At 56.1% G+C, this 20628-nt stretch overlaps 1 protein-coding gene across 2 annotated transcripts; it reads right to left on the bottom strand.

Annotated features, from left to right (window-relative positions):
* Window positions 1–1360: 1360 nt before the first annotated feature.
* MCM5 (minichromosome maintenance complex component 5) lies at window positions 1361–19078 on the bottom strand. Of its 2 annotated transcripts, XM_036300811.1 has the most exons (17): window positions 18979–19078; window positions 18458–18632; window positions 16755–16881; window positions 16546–16674; window positions 14316–14488; window positions 13488–13643; window positions 11182–11348; window positions 10549–10720; window positions 9279–9390; window positions 7766–7909; window positions 7338–7403; window positions 6973–7149; window positions 6254–6366; window positions 4366–4494; window positions 3749–3891; window positions 2870–2997; window positions 1862–1963 (listed from the first exon to the last, which is right to left on the bottom strand). In XM_036300811.1, exons 2-17 carry the CDS (start codon window positions 18622–18624, stop codon window positions 1862–1864), a joined length of 2205 nt encoding a protein of 734 aa, XP_036156704.1. In that variant the 5' UTR covers window positions 18625–18632; window positions 18979–19078. The 2 variants fall into 2 exon arrangements, with proteins under 2 accessions (XP_036156703.1, XP_036156704.1); XM_036300810.1 differs by lacking the exon at window positions 18979–19078 and having other exon boundaries at window positions 1361–1963; window positions 18458–18624.
* Between the last annotated feature and the right edge of the window lie 1550 nt (window positions 19079–20628).

Genomic DNA, 20628 nt, shown 5'->3' with positions numbered 1-20628 from the left:
AAACCCTGACTTTTCACTTCTTCATGACTGTCTTCATTTTTACTTACTGGTTATTTTTAAACATTTTATATGCTAATAATTTTATTAGAATAAAATGTTTGCCGAAACCGGTTTGGCTCAGTGGATAGAGCGTCGGCCTGCGGACTGAAAGGTCCCAGGTTCGATTCCGGTCAAGGGCATGTACCTGGGTCGCGGGCACATCCCCAGTGGGAGATGTGCAGGAGGCAGCTGATCGATGTTTCTCTCTCATCGATGTTTCTAACTCTCTATCTCTCTCCCTTCCTCTCTGTGAAAAATCAATAAAATATATTAAAAAAAAAAAAAAGAATAAAATGTTTAAATATACTTCTAAATTCCTATTTTGCTTGAGGCTTTATATTACTAAATGTATTTAAATATAAAATATTTTACTTCACTGATTTTTCTTTAATTTTGTGAATTCTAGCTTTTTAAAAGAAAATTATACTCAAATTGGTATTTCAACATGAGGCATATCAATGAGCACAAGAATGGCATTGTTCATGTCTCCAGTACTGCTGTACGATGCTTTCTACCACTCAAACCTCACAACGTGGGGTGACGAATCCTACGACCTCCAGAGAGGTCAAGTGCTTTCCCCAAGGCCACACAGCGCGTGGGCGGTTCCTAGGAGAGACCCATCTAGACTTCCAGCATCTCTGCCTTACCTACTTTGCTGTATGGCCCGGTAGATATCCATAGCCCTGAATACTAAATCAGCCTCACCTCACAGCCAGGTTCACCGTCCTAGGCACTTCACCATCAGTGGCTCATTTATCCTAACACAACCAGTGCCATCTCTATTACAGACTAGTAAACTGAGGCACAGAAAGACTACGTGAATCCAGCCAGTCTAACTGCAAAACCGTATCTCCTATCAGAAAGGATATATGCATCCCTATGTTCATAGCAGCACAATTCACCATAGCTAAGATTTGGAAACAGCCTAAGTGCCCATCAACAGATGAATGGATTAGAAAATTGTGGTACACCTACACAATGGAATACTATGCTGCTGTAAAAAAAGGAATTCTTACCATTTGCAACAGCATGGACGGAACTGGAGAGCATTATGCTAAGTGAAATAAGCCAGTCAATGAAAGAAAAATACCACATGATCTCACTCATTTATGGATAATAAAGACCATTATAAACTGATGAACAAAAATAGATACAGAAGCAGAACAGCATCGAACAGACTGTCAAACTACAGCAGGAAGGCTGGGGAGGGTTGGGGGCGGGGGTAATAGATCAACTGAAGGACTTGTATGCATGCATATAAGCATAACCAATGGACACAAGACACTGGGGGGTAGGGGAGGCCGGGGGAAGGTCAAGGGGGAAAAAAGGAGACATGTGTAATACTCTTTGTATTATTTTAAGCAATAAAACAAATTTAAAAAAAAAAAAAAAACGTATCTCCTGCCCAACCACACAGCTGCTGGGTCAAGCTCACCCCCTTACAAAGACCTCCACACACACTGGGTCCAGCTGAACTGTCACCAGGGCCAGCAAGACAGCAGCTCTATCATCCCCAAGAGCAGCTGAGGAACCCGGAACCCAAAAGTGAGGGCCTAAGTGGGAGAGCGGGTCAGACACCCAGCAGAAGCCTCCACGTATCCACACACACGGCTTTATTATGTCAATGAACCCCAAAAGCACACTTTCGGGACCTGTCTGGGCTGACGCCAGAGGCAACCAGCAGAACAGGCACTCCTTCTGTGGGGCAGGTGGGCCCCTCCACCCCCGGCACAGAGGCGAGCTGGAGGGAAGTTCAAGACGACAGTGACGGGCAGGCATCTCGGGGGCGGCATTCCTGCTGTGGGCGCGCAGGCGGCGGGGCTCACTTGAGGCGGTAGAGGACCTTGCGCTGCATGCGGTGCTGGATTTCGCCGCGCCGCAGCATGAGCTGCAGGACCTTGTGGATGGCGTGCTCTGGGTATTTCTGCGGACACAAGGCCGGATGCAGAAGTCTGCTTCCCGAGGAGACCCCAGGCACCCACCGACCTGCCCCCTGGGCCCTGCAGAGCCCCCCGCAGAGCCCACGTGTCCCCCTGCTCACAGGGAACTGTCCATCACACCCCCTCTGATCACAGGACTCACACTTCCTGAGCACCTAGCACGCACCACGGGCTGTTCAGTCTTCACAAACAACTCGTTCCATCGCCACAACAACGCTATGCAGCTGGTATACAACCATCCCCTCCTTACAGGGGAGGAAACTGAGGCACAGAGCTCGGTCACACAGCAAGTAAGTGGTAGAGCTGGGACTTAAATCACATCCGTCTGACTCTAGAACCGAAGCTCTTCACATCTGCAAACCTCTCTAAGCCTCGGTGTGCTCACCTACAGAACGGACGTCGTACTACCCCCTGCAGAGAACTGCTCTGAGGGTCAGAACGAGAGGGGAGCAGAGGCCAGGAACTGGCACTGTTCCTGAGACGTAAAGATGGTGGCAAGTTCTCCGTAACATCTGGAAAGCCAGCTCCTCTCTGGGGTCAAGAACACTGTCTCCAGGGAGCTGGGAGGCTCATCCTCCTGGCTCTGCCTGTCCTCTCCCCACAAAAGCCGGGCAATGGCGGGAAGTGGACAAGGGCCTGGGGAAAGCTGGGTGTGGTTCCACCAGGACCCCAGCCACTGTCCCCCTCCCCTAATGAAATAGAAAAACAGCCCAGTCCCAAGGGGAGGAATGATGGGAAGAGCTCTGGGACGAGGACCAGCTGCCCCACAGCCTGTCCGTGGACAATAGGACTCTTGTGTTGTGGGCGGGAACTGGACCATGGCAGCCACGAGGAGACCCTTGTACCCTCCCCACCCCGCCCGGCCCGGCCCAGCCCCAGGGAAGGCCCACCTGCTTGGTGAAGTCCTGGATGATGCTGTGCTCCGACACCTGGGAGCCGATGGCAAAGCGGCGCTTGAGCTGCTTCTCGATGCGGCTCAGCATCTCCTGGTCCTCCTGGCTGGTGAAGCCCTCCACCCCTGTGGGCACGAGAAGGGAGACGGTGGGTGGGGACGGGTGCTGGGATCTCAGTCGGCCCACAGTGGGAGGCTTGGAGATGGAGCCTCCAGCCCAAGGAAGAGTGGCTGGAGCCAGACCCAGAAGAAAAAATTACGGGAAGAGAAACAGTGTGTGCCAGGGAAGTGAGGGCCCGACTGAGGAGACGACTGGGGACCTGAAGTCGGGGGACGGGGCTACCGTGTGGGGAAGGATGCTTCAGGCAGAGGCAACGGCAGGCACAAAGGCATGAGGTAGGAACACGTGTGGCTGCTTCGAAACCCAGGGCAGGGGGCCAGAGTGGTACCCAGGGGCCAGGTCCTGTGGGCCCTGTGGCCCTCGGCACAGGTTTCGTTGTGATTCTGGCGAGAGCAGCTGCCACTGGAGGCCTCTGAGGACAGACAGGAGCTGACTCTGTGAGAAAGCTGGGTGTCAGTTTTCTCCTAAGACGAGAAGGATGAAGTGGCCACTGGCTCCCAGGAGCCAGCTGTAAGACGGGAAAGAGCTTCACGGGGTGCTGGCTACGGTTCTTGGCCAATGATCAACTGCACCCATTCCTAACGAACTGGCTCAAAGGACTGTGCTCAAGGGTCTGGAGAGAAGCGGCTCTTCCCATCGGGAGGAAATGCCAGGGGGAGAAACAGCAAGGAAGCAAAGGCAGGAAAGCAGCCACACCGGGGCCTCCAGCACGCCGCCCAGCCCTCGGAGCCCTGAGCCCGCAGCCCCGCTGCTCACCTGACAGGGTGCCCGACAAGGCGGCGTCCAGCGTGGACACCTGGAAGAGCCTCAGGGCCTCCTCCACGTCCGCCTCCGTGGCGAAGGGCTGCAGCCTCATCTTGCTGAGGGCCTCGGCGATGCGCACGATGGCCTCCAGCTGCCTGTGTGGGGCAACGGGACACCAGGGGGGCCTGAGCCCATCTTCCCTCCCGGCCCTTCCTGACATCAGGGCAGTACCTGCCCAAGGTGGTAAGACCACAGGGGAGACTGCTGGGTGCCCCCTGCCCTGTCTGCCTCTCCTCCTCAGTAACGGGACTTTTATTCCACCACGTGACACCCAACTGGAAGACATTTCCCAGCCTCCCTTGCATCTAGGCATGTCTGTGTGAGTGAGGTGTGGCCAATGAGTCATAAGTCCAAACACTTTGTGGGATATTTAAGTGTCCTTAGCCCTGACCAGTGTGGCTCAGGTGGTCGCCAGCTGAGAGGGAGGCGACTGTTTACACTCCAAAAGGAGCTCCCCTACCCACCTTCCCTAGGGCCTGGGCTGTGTGGTTAGCGATGGCCCGGCCCCGATGGCCCGGCATGCCCTGCTCTACAGTGAGGCCCGCGCCCAGCCCTGCCCGCCGGCTCACCGCACAGTGATGGGGATGCTAGAGCGCCGCTCGCTGTCCCTCTCGTGCTGACGGGCCCCGCTGCGCATGAGGATGTACCGGTTCTTCAGCTTCTCCGCGGCCTCCGCTGACAGCCGGGGGCCACACTTCCTGCGGAAGGGGAAGGAGCAGCTGCCATGAGGCCGGAAGGAAACGTGGGGCACCCTCCCTGCCCTCAGCTGGCTTACAATCACGTGCTTGCCCCCAACGGGCTGGGTGCACCCTTTAGAAGAGATTTAAGTAAAATCTGGGCTCAGACAGGTGCCTGAGGTCAACAGCAGGAGAGAAAAACAGGTGCCTTGTCAGAAAATGGGCAGAGGGAAGCCAGGCCCGTCTGCAGGGGTGAAGACTGCCCTCCTTACTGCTGGGTGGCATGCGGCTCAAGTCACGAAGCGAAGGTTGCCTGCCCACAGAACAGAACGACGGCACCACCACGCAGCGCGGGGCCCACTGGACAGCGGGCTCACAGCCGGCTTCCACCCAAACTACCCCCCAGCCAACACAACTGAGGATGCGATGCTCACCGCCGCCCCAAGAGGCTTGGCAGTGACTGCTGTCCAGGGACAGGGAGCATGTCAGACTCTCCCAGGAGGGAGGGGGATCAGGTAGGTCCTATTCCCTCCCACACACCACACAGGTCGACTGACAGTCACTGATCCTAATCCAACCCCCATCCTGAGGATGAGGAGGCCAAGGCTGGATGGAAGGAGCCAGCTCCCCACGGCTGTGAGGAGCTCGGAACCGTGATGAAGACCCAGAAATCACTGGGTACCACACCACCCAACACCCAGTGCAGGTGGTGAATGGGACCCGCCGGACTTTAGCGTTTCCCCTCCCAAGGCAGGGGCCCTCAAAGATTCTTCCACTCTCAGGCTGTAGCTCCAACAAGACACAACCGAGGTGTCTGTCAAGACCGGTCTGGCTCAATGGATAGAGCGTCGGCCTGCAGACGGAAGGGTCCCGGGTTCGATTCTGGTCAAGGGCACATGCTGGGGTTGCAGGCTCAATCCCCAGTGGGGAGCGTGCAGGAGGCAGCCAATCAATGATTCTCTCTCATCACTGATGTTTCTCTCTCCCTCTCCCTTCCTCTCTGAAATCAATAAAAAATACACTTAAAAACAAACAATAAAATACCTTGGCAGAGTGGCTAAAAGCACAGCCTCTGAGCCTGGTACTTGGGTTCAAATCCTGGCTCCACTACAACTCCTACCTGTGACCTTGGACAAGTTATTTAACCTTTGTCTGTCAGCTTCCCTATCTATAAAATAGAACAAAAATACACCAGTTTCTTAGGTTTTAGGGAAGAGCTAAATTTCACTTGTCCATAAATACTGAGAGTAATGCCAGGCACAGAACAAGTACCCTACATATGGTTACTATTATTGACCATCTGTGAGAATAACAATAAAGTTGCAAGGGCCATTTACTGAGTGGTTACGTGATGCAGGGCTGTGCTGAGTACTTACTCATCATCTTGTGCAATCCTTACAAAACCCCAGGGAACACCAACCGAGGGAAAGCAAGGCTCAGAGGTCAAGTGACTTGCCCAAGGTCACACAGTGGGGGTGGGCAATAGCCAGAGCCTGTGTCTACAATGACCACACTGCCCTGCCTCCCTGAATGTCAGGTGAGGGGGTGTCCTTGACACCACCTAATCCTACGCCCTCATTTTGGAGTCGGGGACACTGAGGCCGACAGCCCGAGTGACCTGTGTAAGGTCAGACAGGAGTGGAGCAGATTCACGGAACTAAAACCCCAAAGGACAGCATCATCTCAGACGTCCTTTATGAGGAGCAGGCCCAGGGGACAGGGCTCTCTCCGCCCAGGGAGCCGGGGGGCCCCAGCCCACGGGCCAGCATCCAGGACTCACGCTCGGCAGTAGGCGATGAACTTCTTCAGCTTGGTCAGGTCCACCTCCCCCTCCACCGCCTGGGTCTGTGTGAGCGCGCTCACGTGCAGAGTGATGACGTGTTTGGCCAGCATCTAGGGCAGAGGGGACCCTGGGTCAGCTGGGAGGCCCTCCTAAGCCTGGGTCCCCACAGAGGTCCGGCAGGCAGGGAGGGAGCCTGCAGACCCAGAACCAATGGAAAGGGGGAGGCCTCCTCCTCCTCTGGGCTGTCAGCTGCTAAGACAAAAGCCCGGAGCTGCCAGGGCCTCCTCTGCCACCAGAGGGAGCAGCTGCCAGGAAACAAGACCCCCCCATGGAGAGCAGAGCAGCAGACAGGAGTCTGAGGACACCAGTGGGGCCTCAGACCTCTGGGCTGGTCCATTCCATCAGCCACCGAGTTCCTTTCAGAAATTTACAAACCAGAACTAGGTGGGGTTCTATCACTTGTACCCAAATGTCAACTCCCCATTTCACATGAAAGAGTCTGGGCCAGGAGGAGAGATTCACCCCCAATCACTCACAGGGAGGCAGAACTCTGCACCCTGGTCCAGTGCTCTCTGCAGCCCCCATCTGCCGCCTCCTGGGCTACCCACTATGGGCCCTACCGGATGGTCAGGACTCCTGTCAGGCCCTGTTCGCCCTCCCCCAGAACCGTGGGCCTGGCTGGAGCCGAGCCCGTGCACCCTGCGGCCCTGACTCACCATGTCCCTCTCCTCATTGTGCTCGTCTTTGACGATGAAGATCATGTCGAAGCGGGACAAGATGGTAGGCATGAAGTCGATGTTGTCCTCCCCCTTCGTCTCATCCCAGCGGCCGAACACCGAGTTGGCAGCAGCCAGCACGGAGCAGCGGGAGTTGAGGGTGGTGGTGATCCCAGCCTGAGGAGTGGGGAACAGATGACAGATCAGAGATGAGGACCCCGGACACGTATGCGCACAAGATGCTAGACCTGCTGCTGCCGCCAACGGAGGCCTGGGCAGGCAGGGCTTGGCACAGTGCTCAGAGCACCCTGGGCTCGGCCAAACCAAGCTGGACCTCAGCCGACTGGGCTTGCAGGACCACCCACCTTGGCGATAGAGATGGTCTGCTGCTCCATGGCCTCGTGGATTGCCACGCGGTCATCTTCTCGCATCTGTGAGGGGAGAGAGCATCCATCAGACCAGGCGAGGGTGGGGGCAGTGGCAGGAGAGCTACAGCACGCCCACTGCTGGTCCCAGCTTCATGCCAGGCCAACGGCAGGAACTGGGTCACCTCTCATCCTGGTAACAACTGAGTGGGCTTGGCTCTCCTCTCCCCACGCTCCAGATGTGGAAACTGAGGCTGGGAGAAGTCAAGCTACTTCCCAGTTACCCTATAGCGACAGGCAGGGGACTGAATACAAGTCTCCAAGTCAGAGGTGGTTCCTAGGTCCAGGCATAGAAGACCACACCCCCTGCCTTGAGACCACTAGGTGCCACCTACCTTTCAGCCACCACCTCACCCTGTCAGCCTCACCTTGTCAAACTCATCGATACAGACGACCCCGCCATCAGCCAGGACCATGGCTCCGCCCTCCATGATGAAGTTCCGAGACGAGGGGTCCCTCATCACCGAGGCTGTCAGGCCTGCCGCGCTGCTGCCTTTCCCAGATGTATACACCTGGGGAGGGCCAGGGAGGAGGTGTCAAGGCCCAACACAGCTCCATGCTGGCCCCCAAGTCAAGGGGACCAGAAAGCTGTGACTCACACAAGGTCACACATCACAGCTGGCCACAGGGCACAGACAGAACGCAGGGAGCCTCCCGCTGGATGAGGACACCCCGGCCTATCCGGCCTGGAGGGTCGCCCCACTGGGTGGTTCACATCCATTACACTCTGAGCCTGCCTCAGCTCCGAGCCTCAGCAGAGCCCCGCCATGATGGCCCCAGGAACCAGCCCTTAGGGGCCTGGCTCATCACAGAGGAGCGAAGTGAGGCCCAGAGGAGAGGAGTGGCCCACTTCCAAGTGGCCTCAAAGCTGGGACAGACTTGTGACTCCCAGGAAAAAGCTTCCCGACCCCGAGTCCCATGTCATCTTTGAATAGACCTGCAGGCCACATGCTGTCACTGAGCCTTTGCATGGTGGCAAGTCCAAACTGAGAAGAGTTTAAGTGTAAGATTTCAAACTTAGTGCTAAGAAGGGAACGTAATGTATCTCCTGGCTATTTTCTTAGGTTAAGCTACATGTTGAAATATCATAAATATGTTGGACTAAACAGAATATTAGGATTAATTTCACCTGACTTCCTTTTTCCACTTTTTAACATGGCTACTAGAACATCTAGCATCACACACGTGGCTCACATGTGCAGTTCACACACATTTCTATTGGACAGCCCTGGCACGAGCACTTGTCGCACACACTTCCTACCTACCCAGAGACCACCCCTCCCACCTGTACAACCCGTTCCACTGAACACGCAGGCACCCTCGCCCCACTCTGATCCCCAGACACGCTCATCACTGCAGAGGCCCCAGCCTACCAGGCACCTGCGTTCAAATCCCTGCGCTAGCACTTACTATACTAGCAAGACATGTAGCTATTCTGTACCGTTTCCTCATCACAGGACGGGCTCACATACCTACTGCAGAGTCGAGGTGCACGTTTAAGAGTAAACAGACGGACACGTCAAGCAGTGGCTGGCCCTTGAGTTTAGCCATGACTATTACCAGCGTTATGATTTAGTGGGCGGATAAACTGAGGCTCAGGGAACAGAGGTGACTTGCTCAAGGCCCACAGCCAATGACTGGCCAGGCTGAAACCCCAACCCCAACCTGCCTCACATCCGGTGCTCTGCCCGCTACCCCAAAACTACACCCACCTGTTGATTTCCTTCCCTCTCCTCCTGTGCTACCTGCCCACAACCAAGGGGAATGAGGAAGAGATTCTGGGCGATCCTGCCCACCAAGAGGACCCGGGGGACCTGGTGGCCCTGCCCTCGGCCTTCCTCCCTGCTGGGCAGCCACGGAGAGCAGCTCCTCAGTACTCACCCCAATGGGAGAGCACTTCTCCACAAACTTCAGCAGCTGGGACTTGGCCGTCCCCGGGTCCCCCAGCATCAGCAGGTTGATGTCTCCTCGGCGAGTGAGTCCATCAGGGAGCCTAGGGAGGACACGCAGGTGGGCAAGGCAAGAATCACCCGAGGCCTGGGCTCAGGCTGTTCACAATGGCAGCAGGCAGTCAGCCCCCTGACCTACCACGGGCCTCAGAGCAAGTGGGGAGGCAGGGGTCTGGGCTGAGACCACGCTCACAGCCCCGTGGTAACTTGCCTCCCAGGGAGGGGGGGGTCAAAGGAAACTGGCACTTCGGGCTGGGCTGGGGCACACAGTGAGCCTCGGATAACCACCCTCGTAGCTGGGCAGAAGGCAAGCAGGGGAGCCGCCAGTGGGCTGTGCGTGGAAGTGGCCTGGGAATCACGTGGGCAGGCTCCTGGCCCTCCATGTGCCTGGGAGCAAGTTCCCCTAGGTCTTTATGCTTCAACTGCCCCAGCTATAAAATGGGAGTGATCGTAGCCTTCTCACAGGGTTATGAAGACTGGCTGGGTTTCAGACACATTAAAGCACTTAGAAAAAGGCCTAGCTGACAGTAAGAATCAGTAAGTGGCAGCTGCTAGTCATTATTAATTTCTGGATCTCTATTACTTTATCGTTTCAAAGGGCATGCGACGTCCTGTGTTGGATCTTTCACCTGTCGTCCATGTGGAAGCGTGGGTTGAGAGGTGGTGTCTTTTGCCCAAGGTCACACAGTAAATAAGCAGCATGGCAGACTGCAAGCCCAGAGCCCTCCCCACTATGCCCGCCAGGTCCCCCACAGCCCACCCCTAGCCAGGGCTGGGGATGGGTCTCTCTGGAGAGAGGATGGATCAGTCCCCAGCCAGCTGACAAGGAGCCCGTGAGAGCAGGCAGGGCTGAGAGTCTGGGGAAATAAGGATTCATGCCAAAACCGGTTTGGCTCAGTGGATAGAGCGTCGGCCTGTGGACTGAAGGGTCCCAGGTTCGATTCCGGTCAAGGGCATGTACCTTGGTTGCGGGCACATCCCCAGGAGATGTGCAGGAGGCAGCTGATCGATGTTTCTCTCTCATCGATGTTTCTAACTATCTCTCTCCCTTCCTCTCTGTAAAAAATCAATAAAATATATTTTAAAAAATAATAAAAAATATAAAAAAGAAATAAGGATTCATGTCCTGACCATCTGACAACTGTTCTCCTGTGAGCCAAGTCACCGTCCCCTCCCCAAACCCGGGGAGCCCAGACCCCCACCTTTTCCGGGAGCCCCCAAAGAGCAGGCAGGCGATGGCCTTCTTCATGTCCGTGCCCCCGAAGATGGAGGGGGCAATGCTCTTGGAGATGACCTCGTAGACATTGGGGAGGGCAGCCAGCCGCCGGAACTCCTCCTCCTCCTGCGGGGTCACGGCCCCAGCAAAGCTGCGGCCTGGGTGGGGGGGAGGGGGGAGGGGAGAAAGGGGAGGGAGGGTGCATGAGAGCTGTGTGAGGGAGAACTTGGTGCTGCTCAGGGCGTCTCAGAGGGGAGGATTGGGGCAGTGCAAGCGTCAGCCTAAAGACAGAGCCCCCGCCCCCCAGGAGTGGGCTTGCAAGTTCCAGGGTCCAGTGAGTGAGGGGAAGAGTCGGGGGAGTCAGAGGAGCCAGGGGGTCAGATTGTGGAGGCCCCTGTGGACTCCTGGGAAGTCGTCCATCTTGCAGAGAGGGGTGGGGTGCTCTCAGCCAAGGAATGACGTGGTGTCTTTGGTTATGACAGCACCACTCACCCTGACCACTGTGTGGAACAGTGTAGGGGCAAGAACAGGGAGGAGGCCCAACAATAATTCAGGAAGACAACGTGAGCTCGGCCAGGGCGCAGCACAGCCTTTTGGCAGGACCCCAAAGCCAACTCACCAGAGCCATCTGTGTCCACCTGGATGCCCAGGACACGGATGTAGGAGCTCCGGATGCCCACGCCCACCCTGTCTCGGCCCTTGCTGGAGGTCAGGCCAAACTTCTTAATGGAGTAGATGCCCATGATGGTGACCCTGTTCCCGGGGACGACCTTGTCACACAGGTACCTGAGAGGTCGATGGGGAGGAAGGGGAAAAGCAGGTGAGAGCCGGGTGGAGACAGAGTCCTGACTCTCCCCACCCTGACACGCAGTCCACTTAGCATTTCTACCAGAGGCCTTACAACCTGAGCTGCTCCAGACCTGTCCTTCCCATGGGCACAGAAAACGGGTCTCTCCCCCTCATCACAGCCTACCCCCTGCTTGGGAAACTCAGTGACTTGGAGGACAATGATGACAATCCTTGGTGACGTGCCCCTGCCACTGCCTTCACAAGCTCATTTGTTATGCTGCTCGGGGTCAGAGGGGAGCCTACCCCGAGCCCTCGGAAGTCCCGTCTCAAAACATTTGTCTAACCACTATGCTGTACCCCTGAAACTAACACAAAATAATATTGAGATTGGGGGGGATGGGGGAGGTTGGTGGTGTGGAGGGATTGAGCAAAAAAGAACTCATGGTCATGGGCAACAGTGTGGTGATTGTGGGGGAAGGGGGTGGGTAGAGGTGGAAGAGGGTATGAGGGGACTAAATGGTGATGGGGAAAAATAATATTGAACGTAAACTGTAACTGAAAAATGAAATTTAAAAAGTAAAAATAATGGGGGCAGGAGCCGGCGGGGAGAGGTCAATGGGGAAAATGGAGACATATGTAGTACTTTCAACAATAAAAAATTTAAACCTCCCCCCAAAAAAGTAAAGATAAAATAAAAATAAAAAGGCCCCCTCCATCTCTCTGCTGTCAGCCTCGTCGCAGGGTGCCCCTTAGCCACCTCAGGGAAGCCTTCCCCTGCCCCCCCAGCCTCCCCGCAAGGACTACTCCCATTTCTGCCCCTTCATGGCTCCAGGAGCTCGGCCAAGTCCTTTTTCCTCTGGACTTTCGTTTCCTCTTTTGAAAAATAAGATGTTGAAACAAGGAAGTCTTGGGCATGGAGGAAACACTGGGACACTGCCACTCAGAAGCCATGTGATGGCAAAGAAGTCACTGCAACTCTCCGAGCCCAGAGATAACACCTGGTCTGACCTGCCCGACTGCTGTGGGACCCAGTGAGGTCACAGGCACAGGCACAGGCACAGCCTCTGAGGACTGTCACTGTCAGTGCTTCAGCAGAGGGTTGTAGGACTCCTCTCTCATGTCCCACTGAAGCTCTGTGGGTCACAGACAGCTGGGACAAAATCTAATACGTACGCACCCTTAGCCTGTATAAGAAACTGTACTCAGCGTCTGACGTGCATTTTCCATTTTAAATCTCACAGCAGCCCGATGAGAGATTAAGGACTGTCAAGACTGATCCCCATTTTACCGATACAGAAACCGGGGCTCAGCAAGTTCATGCAACTTGCTTAAGAGTCTGACTTCTACAGGTTCTACTGCCACCGGAGAAGCTAAGGAGCCCTGGCCAGTGAGGCTCAGTTGGTGGTGTTGTCCCATGCACCAAAGGTTGCCGGTTCAATTCCTGGTCAGGGCACATGCCCAGGGTGTGGGTTCCATCCCTGGTCATTGATGTTTCTCTCTCTCTCCCTCTAAAAATCAATTAAAAATCTTTAAAAAAAAAAAAAAAATGAAGCAAATGAAACCTCCAAGTCTGCTCTCCAGAAAAATGCACATGCACAGAACATTTGTGCAGCCAGGGTGTGCAAGCCCCAGTTCAGGACCCTCGTCACCATCTCCAGACCTTCTGCCCGTTACTGTAAGGGGACTAGGCTCCAGCTCGGCACCCTCTCCCTCTTTCCAATGGCTCAACAAAATCCAAGGAAGAATCTTAACAGCGAGGCGGGGGCAGGGGCAGGGGCAGGGGCAGGTGTCAGGCTGGGATGAGGCCTCCCAGCTGCTGGTTATCTAGCTCCTGGTTATCTAGCCTCCTGGAGCCTCCCGGTTCTAAGAAGGCTGAGAGTCTTCCAGGAAGATCACAGGCTCAAAGCTCCTCCAGAGTCAGTGACATGTCCTCAATCAGCAAAAGGGGGGCTGACATGCCCACAGGTGATGGGAAGACGACAGGAAACTGAAGGAAGTACCAGGCACAGAGCAAGTGTCCCCTAACCAGCCACCCTCTCCTCCCCACCCACCACGCTGGATGGTCCACACCCAGCACCAGTTTAGGGCACAGCCAGGGACGCCGACCGCGTGGGTGCCCACCGGCAGCTGCCTCACCTGTCGCAGTAGAGCTGCATGTGCCTGGGCATCTCACCGTGAGGCACTGCGTCAGGCAGCTCCTGCAGCTTCAGAGTCTGGAAGTCCACGCACTTGCACTTGTCGGGCATGATGAAATACGGGTCCAGCGGGCACCTGGGGCGCCCAGCCTGATCCCTATATGGGGAAGAAGAGTCACCAGAGCCACCCTGAGAACCCAGAGCCCATCCCAGGAGTCAGCAACAAGGCCTGGTTGGCAGCAAATTAAGGATAAACTGGGGAAAGACCCTAAAAGGTAGCTCTGGGGGACCACACACCAGATTAAGAGTGGGAGACCTGCTCCGGGCCAGGCTCTTCCATGAACTTGCTGGGAGGCAGACAAGTCACACTCCCAGTCCCCTCACAGGGTCTCAGTGTACCCACAGGTAGAGAGGGTCCAGACTGCTAATTACCTTACTAATCCCCCAGTCAAATCCCAGGATCCCTAAGGGTCTGGGCACCTGGAGACCTTTCCCAGGTCCAGGCCTCTATATACCCCTATATAACGAAATCAGTACTTAACTACTGTAGCACTATCACAGCAAAACACCTACTATGTGTCAGGCACTATTCTAGGTGCCGGGGACACAGCAGTGGACAAAAAGTCCCTTGCCCGTATAGAGCTAAGGTTCTAGTCAGGGGAGACTGGAAAACACCCGGCAAATAACTACATAACATAATGACAAGGAGCTCTGTGCCTCTCCCACTGGGCGCCCCCTGCCCCAGCCCCTCGGAGCAGCATCCTCATCCTTCACATCTCCACTCACATCACCTCCTCACAGTCCCGGAGGCCGCTCAAGGCCCACTCACGTGTTGCACTTCCTGGGCAGGGCGTAGCCCTCCAGGCCGGGGTGCATGGCGATGTTGGTGAGGGTGTTGCGGCAGCTGCGGCACTGGATGGAGATGCGGGTGGCCTTGGCGCGGACCCCAGACGCGGAGATGATGATGCCAGGGATCTTCACCAGGTGTGACATCATGTCTGACTGTAACAGAGCCATGGGAGGATGGTGGGTTACAGAGAGCCAGGTACACCTGAGATTATGCATGCAAGCCTTTTTTTAATGCACACTGAAATATTTAGGGATAAAGTGCCATGTCTGTAACTTACTTTACAAAATACTTTGGAGGGGGGGGAGATGAGAGAAAAACCAAAGAAGGCAAAATGTTAACAGCCATTACATTTAGGTGAAAGTATAGATTCATTACACTATTCCCTACCTTTTTGTAATATTTAAGAATAAAAAGCCAAAAATAATGAAAGTTTTTTTCCCTCATCTTTTCCCCCTATTCCCACTAGTTTTTCCAGGACAGGCAGACAGGCTACAGGTACATGCTGATGCCCTTCCCCCAAAGCCTGCAGGGAGGGGAGAAACAGAGGAGGCCAGCCCCACTCTAGTAACTGAGGCCAGAGCCCCAAGTGCCTGCCATGGCCCAGGGGTCACTGGAACTGCTGAAACCACCAGATCATGTTTTCTAGAAAACAATCGACAAATCCTGGCACTCAGAGTTGGAAAGGACTGGGGTTGCCTTGGCCCGGCCTCTAAGGCATCCCTGACAAGTGATCTTCCGAGAGCGGGCTCCGTCCCTTGTTAGGAAACCCATCACCCAAAGCAAGCCATTTCCTGTGTTTCCCAGTGAGTCCGAGACCGGAAGGCTGACGCTGGGAGGAGCGGAGGCTGGCCTCTCTGATGAAACAGCTGCCCCGCAGGGCAAGTCTAACTCCACTTCCACTGAGGGGCCAAACGCGTGAAACCCAGTTTGGTTCCATCAGGTCCTGGAGCGACCTGCCGTCGTGCGAGCCAAGGAAGGCTTCACGGGGACCCCAACAGAGGTCACGGGGGACGGTGGACCCCACTGTGAGTTCACCGAGCACAGGCACGCGCTTCCTTTCATCTTCTCACAACCACCTTGTGACAGAACCAACGCCATGACTTCTCCCTCACTGCTCTCCTGGCTCCACTCCTGCCTAGTCTGTAAATTCTCCTTCCGCACAGCAGCCAGAGGGACCTTTTACAAGTGCAATCAGCCTGCTCTTCCACGTAACCCTCCACTGGTTTCCTACTGGGATTCAAAATCCAAGCTCCTTCCTCCAGCGGAAAGGCCCGGCCTCCTGGCCTCTCCACCCCTCTCTTCCTTTCCTTTTCCCCCATCGTCACTCCCTGGGCTCTGGCTACACTGGCTCCTTCCTGTTCCTGAAAACAGCCCTTGCACCTGCTTCTCTGTGAGCCCGGAGTGCTCGTCCCCAGGCTGTGTCCCTCGAGCTGCGGCATCGCTCAGACTCGCGCCCCCAGCACTTCCTCGAAGGCCTCCCTCAGCCACTGACATGCAGCCCGATTTCTTCTCTTCATGACTCACATCCCAGAACCTGCCATCACCTCCGTGCTCGTCTGCTTCTCTGTAAGCGCCATGGGACAGGCCCTGTCTGTCTGTCCACAGTGAGTCTAGCCCCGCACCTGGAGTGAGGCACACTCAGGACTTGCCGAGTTAAACAGATAAACGGCTGGATGACAGACAGGCTCTGCCCCTCTCCTGCTTCCTCATCCCTCTGCAGCCATGCTCGCAGGCTTTCAACATGGCCCTGCACATCGCATGCCCTCCTCACCTCTGCACTTTGCACTAGCGCACACCTCCCCGACCCACCCCATGCTCTCTCCCAACGGTCTGTGTGCTGCTCGTTCCCATCCTCAGATCTCACTCAGATGTCAGCTCCCCAGAGCCTTCTCCATCCTTTCCAGAGAGGCTCCCACTTGCTCGGCACCCTCATTTCCTCCCATCACCTACAATTGTCATGGTGCTGTTTACTAGTTCCTCGGTCTCCCCGGGGCAGTAATAAACTCGGTGAGGACAGGGGCATGTCCTTTAATTCACTGTTGTTCCTCTAGGATCCAACGTAATGCTCTGCCCACAGGAGCAGCTCAGTAAACACTTGTCCAATGAGTTAAATTCGATTACACGGCTGGCACCCAGGTAGGTCAGCCTGAGGAAGCAGGAGAGGGGCAGAGCCGCTGCCACCCTCCACCCAACCTCTGAGCAAACCCACCTTCAGGCTGCGAATGCTGGACGGGCTGGCGTCCGACTTGAGCATGACCTGGATGTCCTGGAGCACCTCCTCACCACTGGGCCGGGGCCGGGTCACCTCATCGGCCACCTCCTTGGCAGCTTCCTCCAGCTGGAGGAGGAAGGGAACAGGCTGTCAGTGCCTGGCGCAGGGCAGCCCAGGGGGGGGATGGAGGACAGCGTCCCACTCACCAGCTGCAAATGCTCCGTCGGCTGCTTGTACAAGAAGTCGGCCAGGTCCTCATCAAAGCTGGCCAGGTCCTCCATCTCCACCTCGATCCAGTACTCCCCCAGGTTGTAATGCCGCTTGAGTTCATCCCTGGAGTGGGCAGGTGGCAGTTGAAGGTGGGTAAGGGTGCAGAGAAGAGGACGGAACGCTGGCTGAGGTGCACTGCACCCTGAATGTGCCCTCACGGCCACCAGCACTGCTCCCCCACTTCTCGTCCCAGACACGTCGAATTCCAGGTGGTTTCCCGGCTTTACCCCCCAGAGGCCCCCGCTGCCAGCAGAGGCATCCTCCACAGAGAGCTCCGTGGAAGCACGTTTCAACACTCAGACTGGCCTCTGCACGCAGGTCAGTTTGGGCAACTCTCACCGTAAACCAGTGCCTTCATTTCAGGACTCCTTGGAGCCTTTAACTAGCTCAGGAAACTAACAAGGTTCACTCCTCAGAACTTGGAGACTGAAGGCAGCACACAGGATACACACCATGTGTGTGTCCCGTCAACCACCAGACAGACCCTTCTTGCAGAGTATCCCCTGGGACTATCGTCCCCAAAAAACACATTTGGGGACACAGACCTTCACAGAGCCTGCCCCAGCCTCATCTCAGGCCTCATCCCCTTCTGCCTTATGCCTGGAAGCCATAGAAAACTGCCAGCCTGGTCCACAGGGCCCTTGCCCTACCAGGCCACCTGCAACTGCTGTGCAATGCTTCCCTCCCCACCCCCCCCACCCCGTCAGCTCAGGGGTCACCTCTGGAAGCCTCGCCTAACTCATTTACATTCCTTCTTTGGGGTGACTCTCACCTAGTACTTACTTGTTGGTCTCTATCCCTCGCTCCCACTGGCCTTGAGGGCGAGCAGCATGAATCTTTTCCTATCTGTGTCTCAGTATCTGGCACAGCGCCAGGCAGATAGATGGTCAACATCAGCTGGCACATGAATAAATGGAGGCAGGAAGGGCTATGCCCATTTTACAGATGAAGAAACCGAGGACCGGAGAGACTGTCACTTGGAAGTCACTCCGCCAGAGCCTGGACCTGCAAACTCCTATTCTCTGCATCTAAAGGACCGACAATGACAGATGGTGCAAGGACCGGGAGCAGGGGCTGCCCAGCTCCTTCAGGGCTGCAGCCCAGCACCTGGAACAGAGCCTGGCATGCAGCAGGTGCACCGTCAATGAGGTGACACGACTGGAGTGAGTGAGTGAGTGAATGAATGAATGAATGAATGAATGAATGAATGAGTGAATGAATGAATGAGTGAATGAATGAATGATGTAAATCATAACCCCCATCTTCACCTATTGCACATTGAGAGCTTGAGTTTGAGGTGTCTGACGTTAAGTGGAAGGGCAGTAAGAAGACGACATCGGAACAAGATCTGGAACAAGAGCCACAGGCCCAGGGACCCTAGCTGGGTCACTGGTGGCCCACTGAGCAGGTGACTCACTCCAACGTGAACTTCGGGTATGAAATATGCAAAACTGCACCCCACCGGGTGCGGGTCGGAGAAGCACCGCTGGGACCAAGCGCCTTAGAACCGGACGGGCTCCTTCCCCTGCCGCCAGCCGTCCCCCCCACACCCCCCGCCCGGAGCCTGGACTGTCGGTGCCTCCAAAGGCTGTGCGCCCACCGGCAGAGGTTCGGCGCCGCTCCCCCGCCCCAGCCGCACCTGTACTTGAAGGTGAAGCCGGTGCGGTCGGTGCCCACGCGGTACTGCCGCAGGAACTCCTTGAAGCGCCTCTGCAGCTGCGATTTGCGGGCCCTGCCCTCGTCGGCCGCGGGGTCGCCCCCGAAGCTGTCGCTGTAGAACACGCCGGGGTCGTCGAAGCCCGACATGCCTGCACCTGGCGCGGGGACAGGGCGCTGGAGCGGACGGCGGGACGCGCGGCCTCCCCCCGCCCCGACGCAGGGGCCTCGGCTCGGAATTCGGGGCGGGGGGTCCCGGCTCCCACTCAGGGCGAGGGGAGGGGGAGAGGGAAAGGGAGGGGGAGGGGAGGGGAGGGGAAGGGAGGGGAGGAGAGGGGAGGGCGGGGGGGAGGAGGAGGGGGATGGACCCTGGTTTCCCCCCCTCCCCCCCATCCCGACCCCGGTCCTCCCGGGAGAAACCACTGCCCACCCCCACTGCAGTCGCCTGCGGACCCCCAGTGGGCCAGCTCCCGGGCCCCCACTCGCCAGTCCCACCGGCCTCACCTCTCCTCTCTGCACCCCACGAATTCCGAGAGACAAGCACCCCCCAAGCCCCGCCACAGAGTTTCGCGGGGAAAAACCAGACGCCGAGTTCGCACGCCGCGGCCGCTGCGTTCCCATTGGCTGGCCTGGGCTCCGCGGACACCGATTGGACCGCTCTGCGCCCTCTAGCCCCGCCTCCCGGGCCGGCATTCCTAGACGATTGGCTTCTGGGCTCATGATGTCAGGCTTCCGAGACCTTTTCCGGGCTCCATTTTGTCGACCTGCGATTTGGCGCGAAATTTCTGGCAAGGGGGGGCGGGGGGATGGGCGGGACGAGCGGGAGGGGCGCCAAGATGGCGGGGGGCGGGGCGCCGGGGGCGGGGCGCGGGGGGGACTTCCGGTGCTGTGCGCAAGCCTCTCCAAGTCTCTGCTGTCCTCGCCGGCGGGGCCAGGACTTGGCAGCTGGTGCCGAAGGATATCCCTTGCGTGCATGCTTGTCCCGGGACTGTGCCCGTGGGAGCTGTCACTCAACGGCACAGAGAAAAAACAAAATTAAAATAAACAAAAGTCTCCGAGCCCAGGAGGTGGCGGTTCGACTCCCGATGAGGGCACTCGCCCAGGTTGGGAGCTCGACCCCCAGGAGGGGGCTTGCAGGAGGCAGCCGATCCGTGATGCTCTCTCATCATTGATGTTTCTCTCTCCCTCTCCCTTCTGTTCTGAAATCAATAAACGTATTTTTAAAAAAGAAAGAAAGGCCGAAACCGGTTTGGCTCGGTGGATAGAGCGTCGGCCTGCGGACTGAAAGGTCCAGGGTTCGATTCCAGTCAAGGGCATGTACCTGGGTTGCGGGCACATCCCCAGTAGGAGATGTGCAGGAGGCAGCTGATCGATGTTTCTCTCTCATCGATGTTTCTAACTCTCCATCTCTCTCCCTTCCTCTCTGTAAAAAATCAATATAATATATTAAAAAAAAAAAGAAAGAAAGAAAGTGGCCCTTTCAGAGCTATGGGGTGGGAGAGCCCATGAGAAGTACACACCTGCGGTGGGAGCCTGCCCCCCTGGGGCAGGGCCTGCACACCAGCCCGGTTCCCCGGGACCCTCTCCTCCAGGGCGGTCATCGGACTGGCCACCTAGTCTCCCCTGCGCAAGCGGGTCACACTCGCGGGCGCATGCCACCCACAATAAATATTTTTGCGGCCCAGCCAGAAACGAAACTTAATAACTTAATTTTTACAGTATCCTGTTATACATAATCATTAATAACGAACTACAACGTCCGCCAATGACTGATGACTATGATCGTGTTGCATTCATTTCCCCTACGTGCAGGTGCACATTTCTCTCTACTAATACCAGCCGCGAATATTTTAGCGGCCGATGGCCGCGTCATTAGTCTTGCACTGACTTGTTTGGTGTGCGCAACAGGAAATATTTCGCTTTCGGAGAACAAGAAAAATAGGTTTACTTGCGTTACGCTTCTTTGTTTGTGCAGTTATTCAGTGTCTGGTAAGTTAATGTTCAAGAAAAATATTAATTTTTATTAAAATTCTATTATTTTGTGTTAATGATGACTCATTTATTTCAGCCCTCTGTATTCAGCATGTCTCTATGGAAATAAACGGGCGTTTCTATGAAAATTGAAGCTTTTGTTTTTTGCGGCCCACATAAACG

Source organism: Myotis myotis, unplaced genomic scaffold (assembly GCF_014108235.1).
Source record: "Myotis myotis isolate mMyoMyo1 unplaced genomic scaffold, mMyoMyo1.p scaffold_m19_p_3, whole genome shotgun sequence".
NCBI lineage: Eukaryota > Metazoa > Chordata > Mammalia > Chiroptera > Vespertilionidae > Myotis > Myotis myotis.
The sequence above is the reverse complement of the archived record's forward strand: the minus strand, read 5'-3'. Positions and strand labels throughout refer to the sequence as shown.